General features: G+C 55.5%; 1 protein-coding gene across 3 annotated transcripts; it reads left to right on the top strand.

Annotated features, from left to right (window-relative positions):
* The first annotated feature begins 2,829 nt into the window (after nt 1-2,829).
* On the top strand, nt 2,830-21,361 carry LOC143784987 (coiled-coil domain-containing protein 42-like). Of its 3 annotated transcripts, none has more exons than XM_077273614.1 (7): nt 2,830-2,900; nt 2,965-3,067; nt 4,846-4,950; nt 7,681-7,881; nt 13,829-14,050; nt 19,655-19,804; nt 21,237-21,361. In XM_077273614.1, the coding sequence occupies exons 1-7, from the start codon at nt 2,854-2,856 to the stop codon at nt 21,318-21,320; spliced, it is 912 nt and encodes a 303-aa protein (XP_077129729.1). In that variant the 5' UTR covers nt 2,830-2,853; the 3' UTR covers nt 21,321-21,361. The 3 variants fall into 3 exon arrangements, with proteins under 3 accessions (XP_077129729.1, XP_077129728.1, XP_077129727.1); XM_077273613.1 differs by having other exon boundaries at nt 4,774-4,950; XM_077273612.1 differs by having other exon boundaries at nt 2,965-3,139.
* Nucleotides 21,362-21,610: the final 249 nt, after the last annotated feature.

Below are 21,610 nucleotides of genomic sequence, written 5' to 3'. Positions count from 1 at the left end.
ATCTCACTTTCTTCGTGTTGTCATCAGAGACAATCCGGTCCACCCTTAGAAATTGAGATTTAGGGATGGAGTTTTTTGTGGAAGGGGGGTGACAGCTGCTGAAATGAAGCAGACCATTGCGGTCTGTAGGTTTGGTAAACAAATCAATGGCCAGTGCACCCCCCCTCTCCTTATAAATTAAAGTGTCCAGAAAACTAATCCGGTTTGTGTCATGCTGTATGGTGAATTTAAGTTCTGGCCAAATGTTGTTTATGTGATTGTCAAATGACAAGAGTGACTCGATTGGTCCATCCCATATGCAAAAAATGTCATCAATGTATCTCCGCCAGATTTCACAGTGGTCCAAGAACAGAGGATGGGTATAGACGAAATCGCTCTCAAAGGCTGCCATGTAGGCCACCGCGAAAGGGGGCGCTACATTTGAGCCCATGGCTGTGCCCTGCTGTTGAACATAGAAGGAGTCTTGGAACAACGCAACACGACGCAACCGTCGCACGACGGTTGCGACGTTTGGCAATGCGTCGCACTGCGTCACTAATAAAAGTCTATGGAGAAAAAACGCATCCTGCAAGCAAACCGCCCGAGCTGCCTCCTCACCAACCGCCCGAGCTGCCGCTTCACCACCGCCAGAGCTGCCGCCTCACCACCACCAGAGCTGCCGCCTCACCACCACCAGTGCTGCAGCACACTGACCTCCTGTCTCTTCCCCATTATCCCGTAGAATGTAAGTCCGCAAGGACAGGGTCCTCTCCCCTCTGTACCAGTCTGTCATTGTAAACTTGTTTACTGTAAACGTTATCTATAACTTGTATGTAACCCCTTATCATGTACAGCACCATGGAATTAATGGTGCTATAGAAATAAATAATAAATTATGAGAGTACCATGAAAGTGTAGATACTTGGGCACCGACACCTAGAGATGAATTATGAGAGCACCTGCTTCTCAGGGTTAAGTCCAATATACCACCAGAACCCTGGGAGCCCTCCGCAGGCACCCCTGTGTCTCATCTTTCTCTGTTTGGAAATTCATAGAGAGGGGGGAAGGGGCTGCAAGAAGGATTTTGGCTTTACAGAAACCATTGGTGGGAGGAGTAGCAGGCAGCCCTGTCTGTGTAACCCGAACAATGGAAAATAAATCATATTTTCCTGACAATACAGGTATATGGCGGTGTATACAGGTATATACTGAGTGCTGTATATCGGGGATGTATACAGGTATATGGGGGGTGTATACAGGTATATACTGAGTGCTGTATATCGGGGATGTATACAGGTATATGGGGGTGTATACAGGTATATGGCGGTGTATACAGGTATATGCTGAATGCTGTATATCGGGGATGTATACAGGTATATGGGGGGTGTATACAGGTATATACTGAGTGCTGTATATCGGGGATGTATACAGGTATATGGGGGGTGTATACAGGTATATGGCGGTGTATACAGGTATATGCTGAATGCTGTATATCGGGGATGTATACAGGTATATGGCGGTGTATACTGGTATATCAGGGATGTATACGGGTATATAGGGAGTGCTGTATACAGGTATATGGGGGACGCTGTATACTGGTATATGGGGGGCGCTGTATACTGGTATATGGGGGGTGCTGTATACTGGTATATGGGGGGTGCTGTATACAGGTATATGGGGGGCGCTGTATACAGGTATATGGGGGGCGCTGTATACAGGTATATGGGGGGCGCTGTATACTGGTATATGGGGGCGCTGTATACAGGTATATGGGGGCGCTGTATACAGGTATATGGGGGGCGCTGTATACTGGTATATGGGGGGCGCTGTATACAGGTGTATGGGGGTGCTGTATACAGGTGTATGGGGGGCGCTGTATACAGGTATATGGGGGCGTATACTGGTATATGGGGGGCGCTGTATACTGGTATATGGGGCGTATACTGGTATATGGGGGCGTATACTGGTATATGGGGGCGCTGTATACAGGTGTATGGGGGTGCTGTATACTGGTATATGGGGGTGCTGTATACTGGTATATGGGGGCGCTGTATACAGGTATATGGGGGCGCTGTATACAGGTGTATGGGGGGCGCTGTATACAGATATATGGGGGTGCTGTATACTGGTATATGGGGGCGTGTACTGGTATATGGAGGGCGCTGTATACTGGTATATGGGGGGCGCTGTATACAGGTATATGGGGGGCGCTGTATACTGGTATATGGGGGCGCTGTATACAGGTGTATGGGGGCGCTGTATACAGGTGTATGGGGGGTGCTGTATACAGGTATCTGGGGGTGCTGTATACTGGTATATGGGGCCGCTGTATACAGGTGTATGGGGGGCACTGTATACAGGTGTATGGGGGGCGCTGTATACAGGTATATGGGGGGCGCTGTATACAGGTATATGGGGGGCGCTGTATACTGGTATATGGGGGGCGCTGTATACAGGTATATGGGGCGCTGTATACAGGTATATGTGGGGCGCTGTATACAGGTATATGGGGGGCGCTGTATACTGGTATATGGGGGGCGCTGTATACAGGTATCTGGGGGTGCTGTATACTGGTATATGGGGCCGCTGTATACTGGTACACTCTGGGGCGCTGTATACAGGTGTATGGGGGTGCTGTATACTGGTATATGGGGGTGCTGTATACTGGTATATGGGGCCGCTGTATACTGGTGTATGGGGGCGCTGTATACTGGTGTATGGGAGGTGCTATATACAGGTGTATGGGGGCGCTGTATACTGGTACACTCTGGGGCGCTGTATATAGGTGTGTGGCTGCGGTGGTCTTGCGGTCGCCCTCGCTCAGGTGACCTCTGGCAGGCGGCAGTGGCAGTTGCTGCTCTCGGTCCTCACAGGATGGATGTGCGGAGACAGAGGGAGGTGCAGGACGGACGTTGTCTCAGGTGCGTCCTCCGCTGTCCTCTTTATTGTGCATTACGGTTTCTTCATTACCCCCTTGTTGTGCAGGACACTCCCCCCGATACATGGACGAAGCCCCTGGACCCTGCAACTGCTGGAGAGACGGCAACAGGATCAGGAGATGGAAGAAATGCTGGGAACCGAGACCGCAGTGAGACCTCAGGGATCCCAAACATTTCACGTGCCCCTCGTCAGCTCGTGTGACCCACCGTCATCAGCTCGTGTGTGTCCCACCCTCACTGTCCTCGTCACCTCCTGTGTGTCCCACCCTCACGGTCCTCGTCACCTCCTGTGTGTCCCACCCTCACGGTCCTCGTCACCTCCTGTGTGTCCCACCCTCACGGTCCTCGTCACCTCCTGTGTGTCCCACCCTCACGGTCCTCGTCACCTCCTGTGTGTCCCACCCTCACTGTCCTCGTCACCTCCTGTGTGTCCCACCCTCACTGTCCTCGTCACCTCCTGTGTGTCCCACCCTCACTGTCCTCGTCACCTCCTGTGTGTCCCACCCTCACGGTCCTCGTCACCTCCTGTGTGTCCCACCCTCACGGTCCTCGTCACCTCCTGTGTGTCCCACACTCACGGTCCTCGTCACCTCATGTGTGTCCCACCGTCACTGTCCTCGTCACGTGTGTGTCCCACCCTCATTGTCCTCGTCACCTCCTGTGTGTCCCACCCTCACGGTCCTCATCATCTCGTGTGTGTCCCACCCTCACTGTCCTCGTCATCTCCTGTGTGTCCCACCCTCACATTCCTCGTCACCTCCTGTGTGTCCCACCCTCACGGTCCTCGTCACCTCCTGTGTGTCCCACCGTCACTGTCCTCGTCACCTCGTGTGTGTCCCACCCTCACTGTCCTCGTCACGTGTGTGTCCCACCCTCACTGTCCTCGTCACGTGTGTGTCCCACCCTCACTGTCCTCGTCACCTCCTGTGTGTCCCACCCTCACTGTCCTCGTCATCTCCTGTGTGTCCCACCATCACGGTCCTCGTCACCTCCTGTGTGTCCCACCCTCACGGTCCTCGTCACCTCCTGTGTGTCCCACCCTCACGGTCCTCGTCACCTCCTGTGTGTCCCACCCTCACTGTCCTCGTCACCTCCTGTGTATCCCACCCTCACTGTCCTCGTCACCTCCTGTATGTCCCACCCTCACTGTCCTCGTCACCTCCTGTGTATCCCACCCTCACTGTCCTTGTCACCTCCTGTGTGTCCCACCCTCACTGTCCTCGTCATCTCCTGTGTGTCCCACCCTCACGGTCCTCGTCACCTCCTGTGTGTCCCACCGTCACGGTCCTCGTCACCTCCTGTGTCCCACCCTCACGGTCCTCGTCACCTCCTGTGTATCCCACCCTCACTGTCCTCGTCACCTCCTGTGTGTCCCACCCTCACTGTCCTCGTCATCTCCTGTGTGTCCCACCCTCACGGTCCTCGTCACCTCCTGTGTGTCCCACCCTCACGGTCCTCGTCACCTCCTGTGTGTCCCACCCTCACGGTCCTCGTCACCTCCTGTGTGTCCCACCCTCACTGTCCTCGTCACCTCCTGTGTGTCCCACCCTCACTGTCCTTGTCACCTCATGTGTCTCACCCTCATCAGCTCGTGTGTATCCCACCCTCAGTCCTCGTCACCTCCTGTGTGTCCCACCGTCACAGACCTCGTCACCTCCTGTGTGTCCCACCGTCACGGTCCTCGTCACCTCGTGTGTCCCACCCTCACGGTCCTCGTCACCTCGTGTGTCCCACCCTCACGGTCCTCGTTACCTCGTGTGTCCCACCCTCACGGTCCTCGTCACCTCCTGCGTCATCCCCTTTTCCCTACCTCTATCAGTATGCTCATGAACCTGGAGGCTCTGGATTTTCACAGCTCCTTCCAGATAGTGATGTCATCAGTAAGGGCCCGGCGCCATCAGCAGCTAACAAGGGTCATTGTATACAGGATTTTCACTCCAACATGGAAGTAGTCACCCTGCGGTGGGAGGAGCTACGTGTGCAGGAGGCAGGGCTAAAAGATCAATTACTGACAAGCCAGCGCCTCATACTGGTGAGTGTGGGTATGACACCTGGAGTGTGTGTTTGTGTAGATCAACCAGGTGTCACTGGCTGTGACAAGCCAACACCAAGAAGTGCTGAATGATGGAGATCACTGACCAATAACGTCCCCGTTGTGCTCGATGGAGACAAGTCCGGTGCGGTGACGCTGTTGGCAGCTCCTGTGTAATTACTGACCAATAGCGTCCTCAATGGAGACAAGTCTGGAGACGCTGCCAGCAGCTCCTGTGTAATCACCGATCAATTACGTCACTGATGTGCTTAATAGAGACAAATCTGGAGACGCTGCCGGCAGCTCCTGTGTAATCACCGACCAATGATGTCCCAGATGTGCTCAATGGAGACAAATCTGGAGACGCTGCTGGCAGCTCCTGTGTAATCACTGACCAATGACGTCACTGAAGTGCTTAATAGAGACAAATCTAGAGACACTGCCAGCAGCTCCTGTGTAATCACTGACCAATTACATCACTGATGTGCTTAATAGAGACAAATCTGGAGACGCTGCCGGCAGCTCCTGTGTAATCACCCACCAATGACGTCACTGATGTGCTTAATAGAGATAAGTCCAGAGATGTTACCAGCAGTTCCTGTGTAATCAGCGACTAATGACCTCCCTGATAGGACTTGTCTCCATCGAGCACATCTGGGACATCATGGGTTGGTTATTACACAGGAGCTGCCGGCAGCGTCTCCAGATTTGTCTCTATTAAGCACATCAGTGACATCATTGGTCGGTGATTAAACAGGAGCAGCCGGCAGCATTTCTGGTCTTGTCTCCATTGAGGATGTCATTGGTCGGTGATTAACAGGAGTTGCTGGCAGCGTCTCCGGACTTGTCTCCATTGAGGATGTAATTGGTCGGTGATTACACAGGAGCTGCCAGCAGCGGATCGAGACTTGTCTCCATCGAGTACATTGGGGACATCATTGGTCGGTGATTACACAGGAGCTGCCAGCAGCGGATCCAGACTTGTGTCCATTGAGGATGTCATTGGTCGGTGATTACACAGGAGCTGCCAGCAGTGGATCCAGACTTGTGTCCATTGAGGATGTCATTGGTCGGTGATTACACAGGAGTTGCCAGCAGCGGATCCAGACTTGTGTCCATTGAGGATGTAATTGGTCGGTGATTACACAGGAGCTGCCAGCAGCGGATCGAGACTTGTCTCCATCGAGTACATTGGGGACATCATTGGTCGGTGATTACACAGGAGCTGCCAGCAGCGGATCCAGACTTGTGTCCATTGAGGATGTCATTGGTCGGTGATTACACAGGAGCTGCCAGCAGTGGATCCAGACTTGTGTCCATTGAGGATATCATTGGTCGGTGATTACACAGGAGTTGCTGGCAGTGGATCCAGACTTGTGTCCATTGAGGATGTCATTGGTCGGTGATTACACAGGAGCTGCCAGCAGCGGATCCAGACTTGTGTCCATTGACGATGTCATTGGTCGGTGATTACACAGGAGCTGCCAGCAGCGGATCCAGACTTGTCTCCATTGGGGACGTCATTGGTCGGTGATTACACAGGAGCTGCCAGCAGCGGATCCTGGTGATTTGTACAATCAGCGGCAGAACCGTCCTCAGACGACCATTAATGACCTCAGTGACAGCAGCCGAGGCCGGAGGTGCCGGGATTGCGGTTCCATCTGGCGACTTCCATCCTCTGCCACTTCTTCTTCTTGGCGTTGTAATTTCAAGGTTGAGTGTGAGAGAAGATCGCTCTGTATGACGACCGCTAGTTCTTCTCCAAGAAAAGCTGCACTCTGGATTGTTAAGAAGGAGAAATCTGGAAGATTGGCGCGGCATTACTGCCGTGGAGAATGTGGGAGTGTTCCATCCTTAGTCCTGTGTTATCGGGTAAGGTATGATGACGGGCCGTGCCCGCGGCAGTGGTGCTCAGTCACATTGGCCAGGTTATGTGCCTTCTTTTTACGGTACATTTCCTGTAGCAGTGTTGCAGGTCCAAGATCCCACATGCACATGATTAGCTATTCTCTATGGCAGCAATGCAGCTCCACTTGTCTCCATTTACCATTCTAAGCAGAATAATAGTCTTTATTTATGTAGTGCCCATATATGCCGCAGCACTTTACAATTCAACAGTTCATATACAGGTTATAAGTAACAACGATAAAGGTATACAATAATTAGAGCAAAGACAAGGACGCCCTGCTGGTAAGAGCTTACAAGAACCACTGTGTCAGCTGGCTCCTGTTCACACCAGTTGGGGCGTGCTGCTGCTCAGTTTTTCTGTCTCCAGTTCTCTGATTTCTGCCACGGTGAGTCTGTATTACAACAGCTTTTCTACTTCTTACCGATTAGTCTGATTCTGATCACGCCAGACCCCACCACTGCCAGACAGACATCATTCTCTACAGCAGCACGGTGGCGCAGTGGTCAGCACTGTATGATGGATCAGTGGTTAGCACTGCAGCACTGGAGTCCTGGGTTCTAATCCCACCAAGGACAACATCTGCAAGGAGTTTCTTTGTTCTCCTCGTGTTTGCGTGGGTTTCCTCCGGGTTCTCCAGTTTCCTCCCACATTACAAAGACCTACTGATAGGGAATTTATATTGTGAGCCCCATCGGGGACAGGGATGATAATATCTGTAAAGCGCTGCGGAATATGTTAGCGCTATATAAAAAAATAAAGAGATTTAAAAAAGATTAATTAGAGACGTCAACACCAAGGTGTCGATCCTGTCTGTGTTCCAGGAGAATGGAGTGAAATGCTGGCAGGCAGACGCAAAAACGAGGAGAGCGCAAGAAATCTGGAACCATAAGGAGCACCAACTGCACCGCCTGCAGGAGGAGAAACACTCACTGGTCGAAAGGAAGCAGAAAATCCAAGCCCAAATTCAACAATACAACAAGTTCTGTGACTTTCTGGAGAGCACAGTGGAAACATCAGAAGAGGTGAAAGAGCAAGAGATGGGACGGTGGAGGGATCCCCAGTGAGAGCGAGAGATGGGAAGGTGGATAGATCCACAGAGAGCGCGAGAGATGGGAAGGTGGAGAGATCCACAGAGAGCGCGAGAGATGGGACGGTGGAGGGATCCCCAGAGAGCGCGAGAGATGGGACGGTGGAGGGATCCCCAGTGAGTGGGACAGTGGAGGGATCCCCAGAGAGTGCGAAAGATGGGACGGTGGAGGTATCCCCACAGAGAGCGAGAGATGGGACGGTGGAGGGATCCCCAGTGAGAGCGAGAGATGGGAAGGTGGAGAGATCCACAGAGAGCGCGAGAGATGGGACGGTGGAGGGATCCCCACAGAGAGCGAGAGATGGGACGGTGGAGGGATCCCCAGTGAGAGCGAGAGATGGGAAGGTGGAGAGATCCACAGAGAGCGCGAGAGATGGGACGGTGGAGGGATCCCCAGTGAGTGGGACGGTGGAGGGATCCCCAGAGAGCGCGAAAGATGGGACGGTGGAGGTATCCCCACAGAGAGCGAGAGATGGGACGGTGGAGGGATCCCCAGTGAGAGCGAGAGATGGGAAGGTGGAGAGATCCACAGAGAGCGCGAGAGATGGGACGGTGGAGGGATCCCCAGTGAGTGGGACGGTGGAGGGATCCCCAGAGAACGCGAGAGATGGGATGGTGGAGGGATCCCCAGAGAGAGCGAGAGATGGGACGGTGGAGGGATCCCCAGTGAGTGGGACGGTGGAGGGATCCCCAGAGAGCGCGAGAGATGGGACGGTGGAGGGATCCCCAGAGAGAGAGAGAGATGGGACGGTGGAGGTATCCCCACAGAGAGCGAGAGATGGGACGGTGGAGGGATCCCCAGTGAGTGGGACGGTGGAGGGATCCCCAGAGAGTGCGAAAGATGGGACGGTGGAGGTATCCCCACAGAGAGCGAGAGATGGGACGGTGGAGGGATCCCAAGTGAGAGCGAGAGATGGGAAGGTGGAGAGATCCACAGAGAGCGCGAGAGATGGGACGGTGGAGGTATCCCCACAGAGAGCGAGAGATGGGACGGTGGAGGGATCCCCAGTGAGAGCGAGAGATGGGAAGGTGGAGAGATCCACAGAGAGCGCGAGAGATGGGACGGTGGAGGGATCCCCAGTGAGTGGGACGGTGGAGGGATCCCCAGAGAACGCGAGAGATGGGATGGTGGAGGGATCCCCAGAGAGAGCGAGAGATGGGACGGTGGAGGGATCCCCAGTGAGTGGGACGGTGGAGGGATCCCCAGAGAGCACGAGAGATGGGACGGTGGAGGTATCCCCACAGAGAGCGAGAGATGGGACAGTGGAGGGATCCCCAGAGAGAGCGAGAGATGGGACGGTGGAGGTATCCCCACAGAGAGCGAGAGATGGGACGGTGGAGGGATCCCCAGTGAGTGGGACGGTGGAGGGATCCCCAGAGAGCGCGAGAGATGGGACGGTGGAGGGATCCCCAGAGAGAGCGAGAGATGGGACGGTGGAGGGATCCCCAGAGAGCGAGAGATGGGACGGTGGAGCGATCCCCAGAGAGAGCGAAAGATGGGACGGTGTAGGGATCCACAAAGAGCGCCAGAGATGGGACTGTGGAGGGATGCACAGAGCGCCAGAGATGGGATGGTGAAGGGATCCATAGAGAGCGCGAGATGGGACAGTGGAGGGATCCACAGAGAGCGCGAGAGATGGGACGGTGGAGGGATCCCCAGAGAGAGCGAGAGATGGGACGGTGGAGGTATCCCCACAGAGAGCGAGAGATGGGACGGTGGAGGGATCCCCAGTGAGTGGGACGGTGGAGGGATCCCCAGAGAGCGCGAGAGATGGGACGGTGGAGGGATCCCCAGAGAGAGCGAGAGATGGGACGGTGGAGGGATCCCCAGAGAGCGAGAGATGGGACGGTGGAGCGATCCCCAGAGAGAGCGAAAGATGGGACGGTGTAGGGATCCACAAAGAGCGCCAGAGATGGGACTGTGGAGGGATGCACAGAGCGCCAGAGATGGGATGGTGAAGGGATCCATAGAGAGCGCGAGATGGGACAGTGGAGGGATCCACAGAGAGCGCGAGAGATGGGACGGTGGAGGGATCCGCAGAGAGAGCAAGAGATGGGACGGTGGAGGGATCCGCAGATAGCGACAGATGGGAAGGTGGAGAGATCCACAGAGAGCGCGAGAGATGGGACGGTGGAGAGATCCCCAGTGAGTGGGACGGTGGAGGTATCCCCACAGAGAGCGAGAGATGGGACGGTGGAGGGATCCCCAGTGAGAGCGAGAGATGGGAAGGTGGAGAGATCCACAGAGAGCGCGAGAGATGGGAAGGTGGAGAGATCCACAGAGAGCGCGAGAGATGGGACGGTGAAGAGATCCCCAGTGAGTGGGACGGTGGAGGGATCCCCAGAGAGCGCGAGAGATGGGACAGTGGAGGTATCCCCACAGAGAGCGAGAGATGGGATGGTGGAGGTATCCCCACAGAGAGCGAGAGATGGGACAGTGGAGGGATCCCCAGTGAGTGGGACGGTGGAGGGATCCCCAGAGAGCGCGAGAGATGGGACGGTGGAGGTATCCCCACAGAGAGCGAGAGATGGGATGGTGGAGGTATCCCCACAGAGAGCGAGAGATGGGACGGTGGAGGGATCCCCAGAGAGAGCGAGAGATGGGACGGTGGAGGTATCCCCACAGAGAGCGAGAGATGGGACGGTGGAGGGATCCCCAGTGAGTGGGACGGTGGAGGGATCCCCAGAGAGCGCGAGAGATGGGACGGTGGAGGTATCCCCACAGAGAGCAAGAGATGGGACGGTGGAGGGATCCCCAGAGAGAGCGAGAGATGGGACGGTGGAGGGATCCCCAGAGAGCGAGAGATGGGACGGTGGAGCGATCCCCAGAGAGAGCGAAAGATGGGACGGTGTAGGGATCCACAAAGAGCGCCAGAGATGGGACCGTGGAGGGATGCACAGAGCGCGAGAGATGGGATGGTGAAGGGATCCATAGAGAGCGCGAGAGATGGGAAGGTGGAGGGATCCCCAGAGAGAGCGAGAGATGAGACAGTGGAGGGATCCCCAGAGACAACGAGAGATGGGACGATGCAGGAATCCGCAGAGAGCGAGAGATGGGAAGGTGGAGAGATCCACAGAGAGCGCGAGAGATGGGACGGTGGAGGGATCCCCAGTGAGTGGGACGGTGGAGGGATCCCCAGAGAGCGCGAAAGATGGGACGGTGGAGGTATCCCCACAGAGAGCGAGAGATGGGACGGTGGAGGGATCCCCAGTGAGAGCGAGAGATGGGAAGGTGGAGAGATCCACAGAGAGCGCGAGAGATGGGACGGTGGAGGGATCCCCAGAGAGCGCGAGAGATGGGACGGTGGAGGGATCCCCAGAGAGCGCGAAAGATGGGACGGTGGAGGTATCCCCACAGAGAGCGAGAGATGGGACGGTGGAGGGATCCCCAGTGAGAGCGAGAGATGGGAAGGTGGAGAGATCCACAGAGAGCGTGAGAGATGGGACGGTGGAGGGATCCCCAGTGAGTGGGACGGTGGAGTGATCCCCAGAGAGCGCGAGAGATGGGACGGTGAAGGGATCCCCAGTGAGTGGGACGGTGGAGGGATCCCCAGAGAGCGCGAGATATGGGATGGTGGAGGGATCCCCAGTGAGTGGGACGGTGGAGGGATCCCAAGAGAGCGCAAGAGATGGGACGGTGGAGGTATCCCCACAGAGAGCGAGAGATGGGATGGTGGAGGTATCCCCACAGAGAGCGAGAGATGGGACGGTGGAGGTATCCCCACAGAGAGCAAGAGATGGGACGGTGGAGGGATCCCCAGAGAGAGCGAGAGATGGGACGGTGGAGGGATCCCCAGAGAGCGCGAGAGATGGGACGGTGGAGAGATCCACAGAGAGCGTGAGAGATGGGACCGTGGAGGGATCCCCAGTGAGAGCGAGAGATGGGAAGGTGGAGAGATCCACAGAGAGCGCGAGAGATGGGAAGGTGGAGAGATCCCCAGAGAGCGCGAGAGATGGGACGGTGGAGGGATCCCCAGAGAGCGCGAAAGATGGGAAGGTGGAGGTATCCCCACAGAGAGCGAGAGATGGGACGGTGGAGGGATCCCCAGTGAGAGCGAGAGATGGGAAGGTGGAGAGATCCACAGAGAGCGTGAGAGATGGGACGGTGGAGGGATCCCCAGTGAGTGGGACGGTGGAGTGATCCCCAGAGAGCGCGAGAGATGGGACGGTGAAGGGATCCCCAGTGAGTGGGACGGTGGAGGGATCCCCAGAGAGCGCGAGATATGGGATGGTGGAGGGATCCCCAGAGAGAGCGAGAGATGGGACAGTGGAGGGATCCCCAGTGAGTGGGACGGTGGAGGGATCCCAAGAGAGCGCAAGAGATGGGACGGTGGAGGTATCCCCACAGAGAGCGAGAGATGGGACGGTGGAGGTATCCCCACAGAGAGCGAGAGATGGGACGGTGGAGGTATCCCCACAGAGAGCAAGAGATGGGACGGTGGAGGGATCCCCAGAGAGAGCGAGAGATGGGACGGTGGAGGTATCCCCACAGAGAGCGAGAGATGGGACGGTGGAGGGATCCCCAGTGAGTGGGACGGTGGAGGGATCCCCAGAGAGCGCGAGAGATGGGACGGTGGAGGTATCCCCACAGAGAGCGAGAGATGGGAAGGTGGAGGGATCCCCAGAGAGAGCGAGAGATGGGACGGTGGAGGGATCCCCAGAGAGCGAGAGATGGGACGGTGGAGCGATCCCCAGAGAAAGCGAAAGATGGGACGGTGTAGGGATCCACAAAGAGCGCCAGAGATGGGACTGTGGAGGGATGCACAGAGAGCGCGAGAGATGGGATGGTGAAGGGATCCATAGAGAGCGCGAGATGGGACGGTGGAGGGATCCACAGAGAGCGCGAGAGATGGGAAGGTGGAGGGATCCCCAGAGAGAGCGAGAGATGGGACAGTGGAGGGATCCCCAGAGACAGCGAGAGATGGGACGGTGGAGGGATCCGCAGAGAGAGCAAGAGATGGGACTGTGGAGGGATCCGCAGAGAGAGCGAGAGATGGGACGGTGGAGGGATCCGCAGATAGCGACAGATGGGACGGTGGAGGGATCCACAGAAAGAGTGAGAGATGGGACGGTGGAGGGATCCCCAGAGACAGCGAGAGATGGGACGATGCAGGAATCCGCAGAGAGCGAGAGATGGGACGGTGGAGGGATCCGCAGAGAGAGCGAGAGATGGGACAGTGGAGGGATCCGCAGAGAGAGCGAGAGATGGGACGGTGGAGGGATCCCCAGACAGAGCAAGAGATGGGACGGTGGAGGGATCCCCAGAGGGAGCGAGAGATGGGACGGTGGAGGGATCCACAGAGAGCGAGAGATGGGACGGTGAAGGTATCCGCAGAGAGAGTGAGAGATGGGACGGTGGAGGGATCCGCAGAGAGCAAGAGATGGGACGGTGAAGGGATCCGCTGAGAGAGCGAGAGATGGGACGGTGGAGGGATCCGCTGAGAGAGCGAAAGATGGGATAGTGGAGGGATCCGCAGAGAGCGAGAGATGGGACGGTGAAGGGATCCGCTGAGAGAGCGAGAGATGGGACGGTGGAGGGATCCACTGAGAGAGCGAGAGATGGGACGGTGGAGGGATCCGCAGAGAGCGAGAGATGGGACGGTGGAGGGATCCGCAGAGAGCGAGAGATGGGACTGTGGAGGGATAAACGGAGACAATAAGATGGGACAATGCATGCAATATTCTACATAATGTATAGAGACCGTCAGTAGACCGGGTGCAGTGCTGTATATGGAGCGTACACCGGGTGCAGTGCTTTATGTGGAGTGTACACCTGGTGCAGTGCAGTATACGGCGTGCACACCCATTGCTTCCTGTGTCTGGCTGGTCATTGTAGTTCTTTAGCTCTGTCACTGGATGAATACATTCTGGTCTGGTTTCAGTTTCGGGCCTCGGGTGACGTCCTCGCTCGGTTCTACATGTTGGTGGATACGTCCCGTTATCTGCAGCGCACAGTACAGGAGGCGCAGGCGTCCAGTGACCAGGCCAGGGCGCAGCTCTGCAGCTTCATGAAGGAGAAGGGTGACGAGGCGCTGAAGCTCGACAACCAGCTGGGCCAACTGCAGAGCCATCTGGACCACGCTCAGAACCAGCGACTCTTGTGGGTGAGGATGGATGGGACGGAGCATGGATGCTGGGTATTGTAGTTCATCAGACGCAACATGTGGGACATTTATGCTGCAGTAGTCACGGACAGAGTCTGGTGCAACGTAGCATCCCGATTCCAGCTCTGCCGATCACATCAGGGTGCAAATTGAGGTCTTGATGAGTCGGAACTAGAGGGAGGTTTTTATTATTTGCTGATGTGACTGACTGGACGGCTGTGCAGAGCATGTGACGGATAACAACCCAGCACAGTCTCACATAACTCGAGCACTGAAGATGTTGGGTGACATCCCGCCCGTTCTCCATTCGCCTTGGTGTCAAGGCGCTGTTCTCGGAGCCATCTTCTTGAGGCTTGACTATTTCTGAAGGATCACACAAAGAACCCGCTGACGCCTGAAGAGTCGTCGGTGCCTGAAGAGTCGTCGGTGCCTGAAGAGTTGTCGGTGCCCGAGGACCCGTAGGTGCTTGAAGAGTCATAGTAACATAGTAACATAGTTAGTAAGGCTGAAAAAAGACATTTGTCCATCCAGTTCAGCCTATATTCCATCATAATAAATCCCAAGATCTACGTCCTTCTACAGAACCTAATAATTGTATGATACAATATTGCTCTGCTCCAGGAAGACATCCAGGCCTCTCCTGAACCCCTCGACTGAGTTCGCCATCACCACCTCCTCAGGCAAGCAATTCCAGATTCTCACTGCCCTAACAGTAAAGAATCCTCTTCTATGTTGGTGGAAAAACCTTCTCTCCTCCAGACGCAAAGAATGCCCCCTTGTGCCCGTCACCTTCCTTGGTATAAACAGATCCTCAGCGAGATATTTGTATTGTCCCCTTATATACTTATACATGGTTATTAGATCGCCCCTCAGTCGTCTTTTTTCTAGACTAAATAATCCTAATTTCGCTAATCTATCTGGGTATTGTAGTTCTCCCATCCCCTTTATAAATTTTGTTGCCCTCCTTTGTACTCTCTCTAGTTCCATTATATCCTTCCTGAGCACCGGTGCCCAAAACTGGACACAGTACTCCATGTGCGGTCTAACTAGGGATTTGTACAGAGGCAGTATAATGCTCTCATCATGTGTATCCAGACTTTTTTTTAATGCACCCCATGATCCTGTTTGCCTTGGCAGCTGCTGCCTGGCACTGGCTGCTCCAGGTAAGTTTATCATTAACTAGGATCCCCAAGTCCTTCTCCCTGTCAGATTTACCCAGTGGTTTCCCGTTCAGTGTGTAATGGTGATATTGATTCCTTCTTCCCATGTGTATAACCTTACATTTATCATTGTTAAACCTCATCTGCCACCTTTCAGCCCAAGTTTCCAACTTATCCAGATCTATCTGTAGCAGAATACTATCTTCTCTTGTATTAACTGCTTTACATAGTTTTGTATCATCTGCAAATATCAATATTTTACTGTGTAAACCTTCTACCAGATCATTAATGAATATGTTGAAGAGAACAGGTCCCAATACTGACCCCTGCGGTCCCCACTGGTCACAGCGACCCAGTTAGAGACTATACCATTTATAACCACCCTCTGCTTTCTATCACTAAGCCAGTTACTAACCCATTTACACACATTTTCCCCCAGACCAAGCATTCTCATTTTGTGTACCAACCTCTTGTGCGGCACGGTATCAAACGCTTTGGAAAAATCGAGATATACCACGTCCAATGACTCACCGTGGTCCAGCCTATAGCTTACCTCTTCATAAAAACTGATTAGATTGGTTTGACAGTCATCGGTGCCTGAAGAGTTGTCAGTGACTGAGGAGTTGTCGGTGACCGAGGAGTCGGCAGTGACTGAGGACCCGTATGTGCTTGAAGAGTCATCGGTGCCTGAAGAGTCGTCGGTGCCTGAGGAGTCGTCAGTGCCCAAAGAGTGGGCGGTGACTGAGGACCCGTAGGTGACTGAGGAGTCGTTACCTGAGTAGTCGTTGGTGTCTAAGGACCCGCTGGCGCCTGAGCACATGTCGGTGCCTGAGGAGTAGTCAGTGTCATGAACCAGGGGTGTTTGGTTGCCCCCCCGTTCTTCAGGGGATTTCTTATATCCGACTTTCCAGTTTGGAACTTGCAGCTCTCTGGCTCCCCCTTTACCCTCAGGTCAGTCAGGGAACTACACCTGAGATAAGTAGTCACCAGAAGGGCTGCCTTGCTGTGTACTGGCTATTGGGCATGCTGCAGTGAGGGTGATATAACTATACCCAGATTATAAATCTCTGTATGTCACTGCCAGAGTCTCCCAACAAGCCCAGAACACTTTGCTGCCACCAGCTCCTGATTTTACAATATCTGGTCAGGAGCCAACCCAATCAATAGCTTGACTTAGTTCGGAGGACGTGGGGGGATACGTTTAGAGCAAGGAGAACAGATTAGTAAATATTATAGATTTTACTCCAAAAAGAAATAGTCAGGGTTTACAAAAGTATAAAAAGATGTTACAAAATGAGACAATTACAATATGTACAAAGCAATAAAAAATAACAATGGATTAAAGATGAAGGAACTTACAGTTATCTCATTCAATGGCATGCCATGGGGTGGCGCCAGCCGGCGCTGCTATGGGTACTACCTCCCCATCCACCCCTAACATGGGGCAGTTACCTTCCTCTGTGGCACTGGTCAGTTGCGCGGCCTCACCTTCCTCATGGCTCCCATGCATCTCCCCATTTCCCTGAGCACCATTGCTTGCTCCTATTAGGGGTTCCTCAGCCATCCCACCCCGCAGAGTGATGTGGCTGAGCACTCCTGCACCTGTGAACACATTATCACTGTCAGAGAAATGGTTATCAGGTAAATCACTCTCAGGCAACGCATGCAATTTAACATCATTATCATCAGCATTGGCATCACCCTTAGTATCAGATCGGGGAGGGGGATCAGGGACATAATATGCAAACATTCTGCCCAAATCAGTCCCCAACAAAACTTTGGTGGACAAGTTTTCAGACAACCCCACTTCCTTCACCTGGCACCCCAATCTATATACACCCAGGCCATTGGCAGGGGACAGCGGCTGCCTCCAATCCCGGTGACAGTCAGGGTTTTCCCTGGAATAATCTCTTCAGGGGCCGCCAGTTCGGGTCGGATGAGGGTTCTTTTAGGCCCGGTGTTCTTGAGGCCTGTAGCGACATGGCCCACCACGGTGATGTGCTGCACGTTGTCACACACCCTCCCAACCACCCCACCCACCAAAAGATCTGCTGCATTAGGCCCTGGGGCCTTGGCTGGGGGGGGGGGGGTTCTTCTGCTTCTCTGGACAGTGGGCGCTGATGTGTCCAGTCCAATTGCAGGAAAAACAATTGCGAGGGTCAGATGTAGGCCTGGTGTTGACACAGGGCCTCCGGTGAGTCGGCTGGCAGGGGTACTGGCGTTGGTTGATGGCTTACCCCCTTTCCAGCTGGCGGAAACTGCCTTCCGCACCTCCAATTTACGGTTGGCCTCATAGGCATCGGCAATCTGTGCTGCTTTCGCCACGTCTTTGGGCTCTCTGTCCATCACGAACTGTCGCACCTCAGCTGGGCAAAGATGTAAGATCTTGTCTTTGATCATCAGGTCCCGCAGCTGCTCAAAGGTGGTCGCTGACAGTCCTTGGATCCACTGGTCAAAGTGGGTCCTGAGTCCATGCACCACATCGCTATAACTGTCGTGTGGGCCACGTTGGAGGTTCCGGGACTTTTTGCAGTAGACCTCAGGAGTCAGTTGGTACTTCTTTATCAGGGCCTGCTTGATGGCCTCATAGTCTCTATCTTGGTCTGGCGGGAGAGAAGCAAACGCCTCCAGAGCTTTTCCTTTGAGGCCTGGGGTTAGATATCGGGCCCATTCAGTCCCAGGCAGCCGGTACTATCTGCAGCCTTTCTCAAAAGCCCGCAGAAAATGGCCAAGCCCCCATCCTTTTCATCACAGGAAAATGCTCCAGCCGGGGTTTAAGGAACCGGGCGCTGCTGGACTCACTGCTGGGAGGGGGGGACTTCTGACCCTGGATTCGGGCTAACTCCAGCTGGTACTCCTGCTCCGCTTGGCGCTCGGCTCTCTCGCTTGGCTCTCTCTTGGTATTGCTGGATCAGCTGCAAATGTCTCTCATGATCGTCTGCGGGAAGTTGTTTCAGTGCCCTCTGCAGATGGGGTCCACTCTACCCTGGTTGCGAATAGGGCCCGCAATCAGTGGTTGGCAGCAGCACCACCTACGCTTGCGCTGGCTTCTGCATCCGCTGGGCTCTGAGAGCAATACTGAGCGGCTTCCAGTTGCACCAGATCAGCGATCAGTTCGCTTTTGCCTGTGGGGTCAACCTGCTTCGACATGCACAGGACAATAAAGAGTGTCCTTGGTCTGCTGCTTATAAAAGGCCTCTCCCAGCGTAACCATGGTTGCCAAACAAAAGATAGGATAGAAAAACAAAGAGGAGGGTATGGGGTATCGCTTATACACACTGTATTGTCTCAGGACTAATAAACACTGAGTTTGTTCTCCAAAACTTTTTGCGAAGGGTCCTTGCAAGAACCGTGCAACTTTTTAGTGAGAGGAATGATTGCTCAAACCAGATCACGAATGCTCCATTATCCCACCGCTCTGCCACCGGGGGTGTTTGGTTGCCCCCAGTTCATCAGGGGATTTATTATATCCCACTTTCCAGTTCAGGTGTGGAACTTGCAGCTCTCTGGCGCCCCCCTTACCCTCAGATCAGTCAGGGAACTACACCTGGGATAAGTAGTCGCCAGAAGGGCCGCTTTGCTGTGTACTGGCTATTGGGCACGCTGCAGTGACAGCTATATAACTATACCCAGATTATAAATCTCTGTCCGTCACCACCAGAGTCTACCAACAAGCCCAGAACACGTCGCTTCCACCAGTTCCTAATTTTATAATATCGGGTCAGAAGCCAACCCAATCAGTAGCGTTGACTTAGTTCGGAGGACGTGGGGGGATAAGTTTAGAGCAAGGAGAACAGACTAGTAAATATAGCTTTTACTCCAAAAAGAAATAGGCAGTGTTTACAAAAGTATAAAACGATGTTACAAAATGAGACAATTACAATATGTACAAAGCAATTAAAAATAACAATGGATTAAAGATGAAGGAACTTATAGTTAACTCATTCAATGGTACGCCATGTGGTGGCGAGGAGGGGACCTTCCCAAATCATCAGGTCAGATTGCACAGCCTGTCGTAGCTGAATCCCCTGGCAAAAGACACCCTCCTAATTGCACTTCATAATCGTATACCCTCTGGTCATGACCTCACTGAGTGGGCGGAGCTATGGAAGGTAAAACTACTCTCACGTTACAGTTGTGTAGCAGGGGAAAGGGAGGGGGGAGGAATTCTAGCAGAGAGAGGGGGGGCTCGTAGCCATGTGCCTGAAAAGGGGCCCTGTGGATGGTGGAAGGGAAGCATGTGTGCTGAGCTAACATGTCAGTTATAAAACCAAAAAGATGTAGCAGAGCTATGTGTGCGTGGCTAGCGCAATAACGTAAACAATAGGTCATATTTCCTGACAGTCTGTGATTGAGGCGTTGTCGGTGCCTGTAGACCCGCTGGGGTGTTGGGGCAGATGGGACATGGTCAGCATATTGCGCTTTTCCTCTTCTCACCTTACAGGAATCACAGTGGATGCACATTCAGAATACGGCCACAAACAAGACCCTACTGATTGGCACCATAAAAACGGCAGCACAAAACCTATTCCGTCACATCGCGGTCCTGGAAAGGAGCGTCGTCACAGAGGATACCATGACACAACTAGAGATGGTGAGGATGAGGGTCCACAGGCCGACACTTTCCTGACCTCACAAGAGGGTGCCGTGCATATTATCACTGCACTACACCAACCAGAGTGAGGAGCGGCCGCCGGAAGAGCGGGACACGAGCCGAGGGGGCGGGACACGAGCCGAGGGGGCGGGACACGAGCCGAGAGGGGGGGGGGACACACGAGCCGAGAGGGGGGGGGGACACGAGCAGAGAGGGGGGGGGACACGAGCCGAGAGGGGGGGGACACTTGCCGAGGGGGGGGGGGGACACGAGCCGAGAGGGGGGGGGACACGAGCCGAGAGGGGGGGACACGAGCCGAGAGGGGGGGGACACGAGCCGAGGGGGGGGACACGAGCCGAGGGGGCGGGACACGAGCCGAGGGGGGGGGACACGAGCCGAGATGGGGGGGGACGCGAGCCGAGAGGGGGGGGGCACGAGCCGAGAGGGGGGGGGACACGAGCCGAGAGGGGGGGGGACACGAGCCGAGAGGGGGGGGGACACGAGCCGAGAGGGGGGGGACACGAGCCGAGGGGGGGGGGGACACGAGCCGAGAGGGGGGCGGGACACGAGCCGAGAGGGGGGCGGGACACGAGCCGAGAGGGGGGCGGGACACGAGCCGAGAGGGGGGCGGGACACGAGCCGAGAGGGGGGCGGGACACGAGCCGAGAGGGGGGCGGGACACGAGCCGAGAGGGGGGCGGGACACGAGCCGAGAGGGGGGCGGGATACGAGCCGAGAGGGGGGGGGACACGAGCCGAGGGGGGGGGACACGAGCCGAGAGGGGGGCGGGACACGAGCCGAGAGGGGGGCGGGACACGAGCCGAGAGGGGGGCGGGACACGAGCCGAGAGGGGGGCGGGACACGAGCCGAGAGGGGGGCGGGACACGAGCCGAGAGGGGGGCGGGACACGAGCCGAGAGGGGGGCGGGACACGAGCCGAGAGGGGGGCGGGACACGAGCCGAGAGGGGGGCGGGACACGAGCCGAGAGGGGGGCGGGACACGAGCCGAGAGGGGTGCGGGACACGAGCCGAGGGGGGGGGGGGGACACGAGCCGAGAGGGGGGGGGACACGAGCCGAGAGGGGGGGGACACGAGCCGAGGGGGGGACACGAGCCGAGAGGGGGACACGAGCCGAGAGGGGGGCGGACACGAGCCGAGAGGGGGGGGGGACACGAGCCGAGAGGGGGGGGGACACGAGCCGAGAGGGGGGGGACACGAGCCGAGAGGGGGGGGGACACAAGCCGAGGGGGGGGGACACGAGCCGAGAGGGGGGGGGACACGAGCCGAGAGGGGGGGGGACACGAGCCGAGAGGGGGGGGGACACGAGCCGAGAGGGGGGGGACACGAGCCGAGAGGGGGGGGACACGAGCCGTACAAAGCGACGATGGAATAAGCCGCATTCACTCTATTAATGATGATTCTGCCCTGGCCCAGGTCCAGCAACACATCCAGGATCTCACCGATGTCTATGAGGCCACAAGACGCCAACTAGTAACCAACGCAGAAAAAAGAGCGTGAACGACCACTACCAAAAATAAAGAATGAGTTTCCACAATTATCTAGCTGCGAGATGTGGCCTCCCATGCGATACCCGAGCTCGGCCTCACACACTTGACAGGAGACCGGCTGTGCCATCACCTCAAGTCCAAAACACGTGCCTGGTCATGCCGTCGCCTCACGCACCAGATAGTAGCCCACCTTACGTACAGGACCTGAGCTCTGCCGAAACCGCACATTGAAGACATGAGCCCAGCAATCACCTCATATAGGAGACACAAGCCCGGCTGTGCCACCACCTCACGTACAGG

The sequence above is a fragment of the Ranitomeya variabilis genome, chromosome 7, assembly GCF_051348905.1.
Source record: "Ranitomeya variabilis isolate aRanVar5 chromosome 7, aRanVar5.hap1, whole genome shotgun sequence".
In the NCBI taxonomy this organism is placed as follows: domain Eukaryota; kingdom Metazoa; phylum Chordata; class Amphibia; order Anura; family Dendrobatidae; genus Ranitomeya; species Ranitomeya variabilis.
This window is presented reverse-complemented; position numbering and strand designations above follow the sequence as displayed.